The sequence below is a fragment of the Zophobas morio genome, unplaced genomic scaffold, assembly GCF_036711695.1.
Source record: "Zophobas morio isolate AGI-343-1 ecotype UQ-CSIRO unplaced genomic scaffold, CSIRO_AGI_Zmor_V1 ptg000099l, whole genome shotgun sequence".
NCBI classification, from domain to species: domain Eukaryota; kingdom Metazoa; phylum Arthropoda; class Insecta; order Coleoptera; family Tenebrionidae; genus Zophobas; species Zophobas morio.
This window is the reverse complement of record NW_026972204.1, coordinates 216,492-227,475: the sequence shown is the minus strand read 5'-3', so window position 1 is coordinate 227,475 and position 10,984 is coordinate 216,492. Positions and strand designations below refer to the sequence as shown.

Here is a 10,984-nt window from a genome sequence, read left to right as displayed (position 1 = left end):
TGTTGGCAATGCTGATCGGGTTCTAGCTTTCTAGGCAGGATGGCACGGTCATGATATCACAACTATTTGACCCCTTTAAGAAAAATAATACTGATCAAGTGCCAAATGTTCTTGGGGCTGGTCATAGTGGGTCAGTGAAAAAAAAAGTTGTCAAGGGGCACTTGCCTGTGTCCATTTTCTATTCTTTTTTTCAATATTTTCCATACTGGTCTCTTTGTTATTTTAGTCTTATTTTTTATTATTTACTTTTATTTATTCTTGATTTATCTTAATATTCATTATCCCTTTCTTTTTAAGACCTTCATGGGGCTATGATCTAGCTTGCGCCCCAAACTTTATTTTTCTGGTCGGATTTATTTGTTTTTAGCACGCAAACAGATGTTTAAGGCTTCCTATTCAGTACAAGGAGCTGGTTCTATATCTTTATAATAAAGTGCGTTCTCTTACTTCTTCTTCAGGTTTCCTTTTCTTCTACTGTTTTCAGTTTTTGTGCTCTATATCTCTTTAAAATTCTTAATCATTTATTCTATTCCCGATTGTGCGCGGCTTTATATTAGTTGTGTCTTAGCTCCATCTTGTTCTAAGAACTTAGTTGTGTCTTTAATTTGATTGTTTACTTTTAATTTGGTACTATATTATATACCTTTTGCTCTCAGAAGCTGCTTACTACCTTCGGAAAAATCTTAAGGCCTTAGGTTCGTAACACAAGACGTGATAACAATTACCAACGGACGCAATGTAAGCAACGGTGGAACGTAATTAAAAAAAATTAACAAAAACTGAGTTTTAAAAAAAAACTTTACACAAAGGAAACAAAATTATATTAGACTACCATCCAATTTTATAACTCTGATCGATCAAGCACCAAATAAATTTTTGCCTGTATATAATCCGCTCTGAAAGATTATTTTTAAATGTTTATGCCTTAAATAAAAAGAGCTTAACCCGTAACTGGTGAGTTAAGCTGTCTATAAGCTAACTGGCGACCCAATTTATAAAAAAAAATTTTTTTTAAACAAAAATAAAGGAACGTTTTTATATCTAATTTTTGTATAGGAACTCTTATGAATGCATATATAAGCATTAAAATACAAGATATGCTTATAAATGTAAATTAATGTTATAGGATGTACGAAACTGACATATGCGTTTATTTCAATAATAGAACAAACAAGCATAAGGAGCTAACGCTGTGTAAGTTATAACGACTGGAAAAAGGATCCTGACTATAAAACAAGATAGTATATTTTAATAACTATTTGGCAAAAATCTATTGAGTATAATCCACACAACGACTAACAGTGCAGCTGCTAGGTCGGTGTGCTACATTTAACGCGAATAAACCTTGTCTTTCTATCTTGGCCTCTTGGACATACCCCATATACATTGTCATTCCAGAGTTATGAGCGACGGGCTGGTAATAAACTTTTCGAGGATTTTGTGGGATGATCAGTGGTATTCACGAGGTAGGTGACTGTTCCAAGCAGCCTTCTGAGCAGATGAAGCTCTACAAGTTGTTTAGCAAAACTTTTGATACATTCAGTTCTCTTCTGCCCAGGACTTTCAAGAAAACTATAAAATAATACCTAAGCCTCCACGATGCAAATGTTTATAAGAGTAAAGAAAATAGCTTGAGGCCATCGGTTGGTTCGATGACCAATAGAACAAATGGTGTTTTTGCAGTTAAAGCTTCCACGCTTCCAATGGTGTTTCATTGTAAAACTGGATAATTTCTGGCTATCGAGGTGCACTGACGAAATTAGCAGTCAAAATTATTCTTTGGCACAAAAGACACTAAATTAAGGTCTTTAGTAAAACAGAAATGGGCGGACATTTCTTCTCTTCTTTTTGCAGGAAGAAATTCAAGAGGTACTTCTCTTTCTTCCTTTTCAAAGTCCTAACAATGTCATTTATTTCTTCTATAGTTCCAGTGCAAGAGGGATGAATGAGAACCAGTTATCAGCAGTAATGTTTCGGTTGGTTCCATGAGTGGAAGCCTAACGTAAACTGACTGTGCCTGTTTTCCCCATTTTTTAATTTTCATAAAAGGTAAGTCAGAATATATATAGGCGTTCGAGTAGAGGTGGGTTTTCGCAACGTTCAATACCATCATTTTTACACCGTACTTTCGAGGTTTACTTGGCATATACGTACGGAATACATGGCCCTCTAAATTCAACAATCATTTCCGTCTACGCAAGCGTATTTAATAAAGTAGCATGGTTGATAATTTTTACAACGGCCTCTAATACCCAAGAAAATTGCAGCAGTTGTAGCAGTTTTTATTTTTCTTTGCTTTATCAGAGGCATTATTAAAGCGAACGCATGCTAGAAAGACTAGTATCCATTTTAAAGAGATGACGCAACGAAGATACTCGCGACTGGTGCCATCTGTAGCAACTTGCTTTAAGATCATTATGATACAATTTAAGAGCTGAAGAATATCTCAAATTCTTCAGGAACTCTCAAAATCCTATGAGTTTTACATCTCTGTAACCGAATCTAACTTCTAAGGAAAGCCGCAGTCTAACTTGCGTCACCTTTTCGTTTATCCGTTGAATGTTTTTTTCAATATTTCATCTGAATAATAGCCCTCGGCAGAAAGCTGAGTACACATCCTTTCTGCTTTGCTGGACCAATAATGCCTCGGAGGTGTGTAGTTATGTTACACATCCTTGTTCGGACGTTAGACTATGGAGGTTCTGCAGACCGTACGAAATTGTTCTTTTCATAATATGCTTTGGAATTTTCCTTCTGCTTTTTTTCTGTAGTTGGCTTTTTGGGAATCACGGTCATGATCACTAACGAAGCCTGGGTCCTCTATGCCTCCTTCGTCACCACTAAATGTCTAACTCATTAAAAAAATTTGTTGCCTATCCCTCAAAACCGGAATCATCGGATTCACAAACGTCCTGAAACGGGGAGGTCATAACACAAATTGAGGAAATAAGAGCAACGTAGATAGAGAAGCGGGGTAGGATCTGCAGGGGTATAGTTCAAATTAAAATATTATTTCGCAGTGTGCGCTTACTACACCGGTAGAGAGCGAACTCATTGAAAGGTACAAAGACTGTTAATGACCCTACTACCTATAATCATGTAACAACACTTCTTAATTCAGCCTGGTTTGACAACCACCAATTACTGGTTAATTTAGTATAGGGGTAAAAAGTAAATTTAAATTCAATTTTGTAAACGTGCCCGGAATATGGTTGCGGTCTTAGATTAACGCAAAACTTAAAAACAAATATTTTTAGATTTCTGTAAAAATAACCAGAATAAAATCGCTATTTTCTTTGTCTTTTATTCTTTAAGTTAAGGGGCGTCCTTTCATCGGTAAAGACGCAAAACTTAGGGAAACTTTAATTTATTGTTTCAGTTAGAATTTTGAATAAAAGCCATTATCAACCCTGCTTTCACCTTATTAGCCAGATAGAGGACGATGGGACTTTTTTTCTCTTTTTATTATTGATTTTTTGTACAAATATTTGCCATGTCAGTATATTCATATCCATTTTTCAATTTTTAAAAAAAGGTTGTGCACTTACAATTAAAAGCACAGTTGGAAAATGTTACAGAAATTGTTTTTCCTCCGGATTATAGATACCATTTAAAAGTTTTTTAACAATAAATATTATAATTTTTTAAATATTTTTATAACGTATTTCTATTCGGCACTCAAAGGTTCGCTGCCGTTGTGGGGAAATATATAATAAGTGGATTTATGTCTGTGCTACGGTATCATGCTGTTCTAGTTATTATAAACTTAGTAAACTACATTTTTGAAATTTATTATAAGGAATTTTGCGAGATTCCCGAAAGTAGGGGGGCTGCTAATCTAGTGATGAAGTGCAAATTTTGTTCCTCAAATAACTCGATTAGTAATTTTCACTTTGCCTAGTATTATGCAGAATTTTTATAATAAACAATACAGGTGTTGTGCAAGGTTCTATTCGTGCCTATCTTTATGAAGATTCTGAGTCATGGAAAACCATTATTTCCTTTAATACTAGAGGGTGGACCCCTCAAGATTTTGAGTATAGAGTAATTTTTATTATACTTGGCTTCCACTTAATTATAATATAAAACAACTTCAACGGGCTTCAAATTATAGAAAACTTTTGCTTTATATAAAATTTCGCTTTTCTTAATTAGATTATTAATGTTATTCTTTTTACCCAAGTCTGGATTTTCCTGTAGAGCCCTCAGCTCTGCCACGACTTTTGATGAAGTTGAACTCACTGAAGGTACAGATTTTAAGTTCCGATCCTTTCTTAATATTACTTTAGAATTTATAAATAAAGGAGATTTTACCGAGTATGACGAGGCGGGAAAAGCACCACTTTCTATATTAAATGTTCAGTTTAAACTTGTCTGAAATATTTTTTTATAAAAAAAAAAAAATTAAAGTTTAATATTAAAAATTTTTTATGGTAAATATTCTTTACGCTGACTCGACCAATTTAACCCGCGTATTTACTGCTTTATTGAAAATTTTTATTAACGTTAAATATAGCTCGTGGACCGAAATTATTCATTATTGTCTTTCGTAAAACGTAGTCCCCAATAATTTTAAAAATATAATTGGAGAAAAATCTTGCGAGTTTTTTAAGATTTCTGTGATTAAAATACTCTAAATTAATTTTAATCCAAAGTGATCGTACCGTCGATCACCCAAACTAATCTTGAAATGAACTCCAGAGTACTTCCTGCCTTAGTTGTCGTACTTATTGTAACTTCATTCGCACAGAATTTCCAAATGACTCAAGGGGTAATTATGTCTAAAATCCATAAAAAGAATTGGAATATTCAGAGTTAAAAGAATTTTTTTTTAACAAAAGTTAGATGACTATACACAAATTTGTTTTATAAAGTATAGATAAAGTTAGAAAAGGCGTAAATCAGAAGATCTGCGAGCTATGACCACAATAAAAATGTGTTAACAATTGTAATTCTACTGATTTCAAAAAAAGTTTTGATTGGAAGAATCATGGTTTTACTTCCACGGTTTAGTGTAACTTAACAAAACATTATATAAGTACTATGGGTAGGCCAACAGCGATTACATTAGGTGTACATACAGTTATATATTACTCTTCATAAAAAGTTTAAAAAATATGTACATGCAAAAACCTAATGTTACAAAATCGAGAATTTTTTTTAAGTTTATTATTTATAGGGCTCTCATTATTAAAGAGAGGTCTCTTTAAAGTGCTCCATTTCTGGCTTTTCTCCTTTTAAGCAGGTCAGTTCTCTATTTTTAAAGTCCTAAATATCAAGAGGCCTCAGTAAAGCCATGGCTGGAAGTTTGTTTTCCGTTTAGAGCCATTACACAGGACTTTGATATAGGCAGAGTAGCGAGAAGTAAAACCTACTAAATTAGTTTTTTTTTACTACAATTTAAAAATCTGCTTGGGCTATAAAAACTATTATTAGAAAAGAAGACGCTCTCTTTCCCAGTTTGACTATATTTTGTTCTCCAAGTTATTTTATCTGCCTAACGGTGTTACGAACTATTTCTAACGACGTTCCCTTGGCTAGTTTCACTTTGTTAAAAAAAGTGAGCGAAGTAGGAGCGGTATTAAACAAAAAATAGAGCTAAAAAAAGAAGTTTAACCAAGTTATAATATAATCTACCCATAAAGTAAGCCTACCATGCAGTGCTCTCGCTTAAACGGAAGATATGAAAAATTATATTTCAGAAATGAAAAAGAACTACCACTAACTACACTGGCTAAGCCCTGAAACTTTTATTTATGTAGAATTCACTAACTTTTAACCAAAAATGATTTGCGCTCCACAGAATGTTAACTTCAGAAAGGAAAGTCTTTTTTGTTTTCTTCTTCGTTGTTTGAAAAAAAAATTAAAAATAGCTCGATATCCCTATTAATGCCTAAGTATTGCGTTCCTGGATTTTTAGTTAAAAACAATATATTTCCAATCTATAATTACTTTTATATACTTCTAATATATAAATATGTATGAATGTCCAAATAAATATTAAGTTAAACTAAGTATTTCTTTTATCACAATCCTTATAATTTGGATCTTAAATGCTGTGCACATATTTTTAAACAAAAACAATAGTGAAATTTTATTTATATACAAAAATTACCTCCAACGTTGTACGACAAAAAAAGTGAACGGTCTACACATTATTTTGCTGGGCATGACCCTTTAATTCACTAGTGAAATCTTCGCCTTTTGTAAGCAGAGTCTAGTTGTCTCTCTCCTTTTACTTTCCCATTTTCCTCTTCCTTCTTCGCTTTGCGTTGCCTCTCTTTCTCTTCGCACCTGGAAATCACTTCAGTGTCGATGTTGGTAAGGTGCGATCCCGAAACAAAAGTAGACTTGAACTGGGCCATTACCTAATAAAAAATAGTAGAAATAATAATATTAATATAAAAAAATATACTTGAGAGCGGGATGTCCCAAAGGAAACAAAATCTGCTTTTTTCTTCTTTTGTTTTTTGAGGACAACCTGATCCGTGTCCTTCATTCCTATCCCCAAATGGCTTCGGGCCCCGAATCTCCCTACGCCTGAAGAGACAATATAAAAACCTTCTTATAAAATTTAAATTTATGCAAAGGCATGACCTGACTTGTTTTTTCCATGCGACCGCGACTTCAAAAATCGAGGATTCTAGAAAACACAAATTCCACTTAAAAAATTATAACTAAGTCCAAAATAAAACGACTTTCTTTGCAAGTTCCAACAATTCGGTAGGTACAATCTGGTTTGCTCCTAAATCAGTGCGGGTAAGTAAAAACTACAACGTATTTAAAAAAAAGTGTAAAAAAGCCTTCAAGATTCCTAACTAAGTGCCCGGCAAACACTTCATCCTTAGGAGTTAGCAAAGTATGGGCGGTCCCCTTGGAGCCTAATGCACAAGTTTTATGACAAAATCTAAATCAAGAGATGCCGCAATGGTCACCTGCCCGGCCTGTCCGACCAATCCGGTGGGTGTGTGTGTCGATATCTCGAGCAACATCGTAGTTAACCACAATTTTAATAAGCGGAATGTCCAAGCCACGTGCTAAACGCAGTTTTTAATTAAGCAGAATAGACCAATGTGAGCTGCGTATGGTCTCACCCGCCACGTCTGTGGCCACTAGCAGAGGTATTTTGTTTTTTTTAAACTCGTTAAGTACTAAATTTCTATTAACTTGGTCCATATCTCCGTGAAGACAGCAAACTATTGAAATTTACAATAAGTAACTTGGAAGATGAAATAGTAAAAAGAAACCTTCATAACCGGAACTTTTTAAATTATTAGTAAGCTCTTCACAGTGGACTTTTTTATTAACAAAAATTAACACGCTTCCCTCTATAAGTTGTAATAAACGCACAATCCAAAAAAAAAAAAGAAATAAAAAATAGACCAGAAAGGAACGAGACGATGTTCTCTGTTAACCACGTCCACTTCAGCGCTGGCTCTTGAAATATATGGACATGCTGCGTAACATCTTCATTGGCCTTATGTATTATACACAATATATTATTTCTTACACCACAACCTTTTCTTACTATCAAGTTGTTCTTTTTATTTTATAATAATACTTAGTAAAATGAAATATATTAATATTAATACAATTACTTTCATACTTTGCAGTAAAAAATAAACCGTTTAAAATGTTATATCACGTTATAAAAATGCTTTTTCACAATATGTATTTCATTACTGTTACTATAAAAAATATTATGGTAATTCTTTTACTATATAATATCATATATTTATTACATATAATGTTACTAATTTATATAATAATACCTTTATGACTTTAATTATTTTTAAATTTTTAAATGTTACTATTTTAATTTTATAATTACTATTATTATTATTACCTCTCCAACGTCACCAATAACTATTCTTACTGGATCCGTCAAACACTCACGAGCCAGTTTCTCTACTTTTCCCTTAAAAGTTGCGCTAAAAAGCATGGCTTCCATATAATAAGCAAAAATATTATCATTAATAATAAAAAGGCTACTTTGCCTATCGGGACGCGTGTTTTGCACAATGGATCTATAAAATTAACCAAATAACGATATAATTTGCCGAGATTTATACAATGAGGGCGAAATTACTTAACTTGCGGCTCAAAGCCGAGATCAAACATCCGATCCGCCTCATCTAGAACCAAAAAGGTAACTCTAAAAAAACTAAAATTTTGCTTCAATGTTTTTGCGTGGTCAATTAAGCGTCCCTTCAGTAATAATAATACCAATTATAATAACGAATAAAAATCTATATAATAGGATACAGGAGTTGCTACTACAATTTCGGCACCGTCTTTCAGTGATTTAGTTTGCTCGTATTTGCTATCCCCACCTACGTAAAAATGCTATTAAATTCAACAGCATTTACTTGCCAAAATAAACTAACTTATGTTATTTAATTAAAACCATACCATAAACCGCTACAACACGAAATCCATAACACGAGGAAAAACGTTTAGCTTCAACAAAGATTTGTTGTGCGAGTTCTCTAGTTGGCGCACAAATCTTTCAGTAAATAATTTTTTTATAATTTTTAATATTTTCAGTCTAAAAGAGTATCCCACCAAACCAATAGGGCCTTCTTCCATAGGTAATTCAGGCTGATCATTAATGTGGACTAACATGGGCCATAAAAAAGAACATGTTTTTCCAGAGCCTTATTAAAATTTTATAATTACTAATAAATATATAAAAAATTTACAATTAAAAAAGTATAAGCAGCAAGATACCTGTTTTAGCAATGCCAATAACATCGCGGCCTGACAATGCTAAAGTTATTTATAATAAATGATTTATATATTACAAATAAATATAAATTGTATAAAACCGGCTGGTATGGCTTGTGCCTGTATAGCAGTAGGCTCAGTAAATCCCATCTTGATGATCTGTCGCATTAATCTATATACATAAATTATCAAAAACTTAATTAATTTATTTCTAACTTAAAACTTATTAGCTATATATATAGAATATTAAAATAATAAACCTATCGTCAAATCCAAAATGAGCAAAACTGCAAACGGGTCGAGGGGGGTCCAATCCAGAAACTCGCATTGACATTTTAGATCTAAACTGCTTTACTTCCTCGTTAGAAAGAGCCTAAAAACTAAATTTAACAAATCTACAACGTTTAATAAATAATTTCTGGGTGACCTTTATGGTCTCGTGCTCACAATAAAAATTTTTATTAAAATCCATATAGCTGATACTTTCATGATCCAGGGGAGGTAAAGGAAGTATTTCCCTGGTCACCACAATCGGATTGTCATCGCTGTCGTACTCAATCTCTGCTTCCATATCTTTAAGCTAACACAGAAAGTCAAATAGTAATTATATATGCCAATAAACATAAATATGGATATAAAGAAGAGTAAGAAAATAAAATTTAAATTATAAAATTCTTTAGTTATTAAAGGAACAATCACAATAATTAAAAAAAATTGTTTTATTAAGTTTATCACTTTCTATATTTTATAAGAAACTTTTAATATAAGCTATTTTTTAAAAAAAAATTCAAATTAAAATCTTTAAAAGTAAAACGAGTTTAATAAAATTATAAATAATTACAAACAACGAAAAAAATATAAATAATAATCCCCACAGTTTACTTTACAAAAAATTCCTAATAATTATTACCATAGAAACTTCTTCTACTTTTTTCTGCTGTAAAAATTTATACAATTCCTCGTGTTGATCTTCGGATTCATAATCCTCCCTTACAATCTTTGGCCCTTTCAATGTATTAGAATAATCAGACAAGGCTATTATAATAAAAAGTAAAGGTATATACCTTCCCTATTTTTTTGAGTTTCAACTTGTTTTTCTATACCGGCCATAAAAGCATCTAAGGCATCTTCAGAATCAGAATCATTACATGGTTTTTCTAAAATAAAATTAATAAACACTTTAATTAAAAAAAATCATTAAAAAGGTAACCAGTATTAAAATACATACACAAACTAACATTTAAAAAGCGAAAAAGCAGCTCAATATTACTAATTATTACCAGCTTCTGAAGCTGAATCGGAATCGGCTAAGGGATTAAAAACAGGAGTTTTTTCACGGCTTTTTAAACCAAAGCCAGTAAAACTCATAGAAAAGAGGATATAAGAAAAGCAAAAGTTTTTTTTTTAAACGTATTCAACCACAAGCCCTATTACAAAACCTGCTATCGTACGACCTGTGAGAAGGGGAGGAGAGAGGCGAGAGGGGTTTTGTTTTGCTTGTTCATTATGTTGAGTTTTTGTATTTGACAGTTTGGGTTATTCGTACTCTAATATTTAATGCTGGAAATTTATAAAGCATAATAAGTTTATTTTAAAAGTTCCAGTAATACTTTTTCTTTTATCTTCTGTACATAAGCTGCGCTTATCAACAGTAGCTTGTAGCTTCTAGTTAAAACCGGATTTAACAAAAAGCACCTAACTACAACTTTTAGTAGTACATATGATAATATCCTCTGGTTTCATGGCAAACTTGGTTATTTACGCATACCTGTAACAGAAGTAAAGTGACTCAAGAAGGGAAACTGTGTGAGAAAGTAAAATTAAAATCTAGTTACATTTGTCAATCTTAACGGTTTGAAAGAGCCTTCTTATGTTCGCAAGTGGAAGCTCTTCTTTAAGTAAAAAACCAAACTAATTTTATTATAATGCAAGGTAGCAAAATTGCATAGGAAGAATTTTTAAACTAAAAACTAAAAAGTCAGTACTCAAATTTTATTTTAGTTTAAGCAATACCTTTGTTAGTGTTTAATATATAGCATTTTCCTCTTGAACACGGTGATTGCTTCTCTTATAAAATTTAAAAAAAAAAAATTATTTAAAAACTAAGCAACCATAATCGGTGATTTGAGAAACTATATTAAAAATTTAGTGAACTGAAGCAAACCCTACAAAGGTAAGCTAACTGTATTACTTTTATTATACCTTACAACTTCACATAATGGTGGCTTATAAGATTTATATATATGGTTAACGTGCT

General features: G+C 32.2%; 1 protein-coding gene and 1 long non-coding RNA gene across 2 annotated transcripts; one reads left to right on the top strand and one right to left on the bottom strand.

Annotated features, from left to right (window-relative positions):
• Positions 1-3,442: 3,442 nt before the first annotated feature.
• On the top strand, positions 3,443-4,361 carry LOC135144438 (uncharacterized). Its single transcript, XR_010283134.1, has 6 exons — positions 3,443-3,616; positions 3,685-3,738; positions 3,800-3,881; positions 3,935-4,044; positions 4,184-4,247; positions 4,305-4,361. It is a non-coding gene; the product is annotated as an uncharacterized LOC135144438 (long non-coding RNA).
• Positions 4,362-4,727: 366 nt separating this feature from the next.
• On the bottom strand, positions 4,728-10,095 carry LOC135144375 (ATP-dependent RNA helicase DDX42-like). The gene is made up of 23 exons (XM_064076420.1): positions 10,008-10,095; positions 9,792-9,884; positions 9,638-9,732; positions 9,155-9,307; positions 8,988-9,100; positions 8,829-8,899; positions 8,731-8,769; positions 8,566-8,657; positions 8,413-8,506; positions 8,266-8,333; positions 8,090-8,208; positions 7,993-8,027; positions 7,847-7,944; positions 7,384-7,477; positions 7,248-7,328; positions 7,095-7,196; positions 6,936-7,037; positions 6,804-6,881; positions 6,699-6,745; positions 6,598-6,643; positions 6,416-6,540; positions 6,116-6,368; positions 4,728-4,781 (listed from the first exon to the last, which is right to left on the bottom strand). The coding sequence occupies exons 1-22, from the start codon at positions 10,093-10,095 to the stop codon at positions 6,186-6,188; spliced, it is 2,016 nt and encodes a 671-aa protein (XP_063932490.1). The 3' UTR covers positions 4,728-4,781; positions 6,116-6,185.
• Between the last annotated feature and the right edge of the window lie 889 nt (positions 10,096-10,984).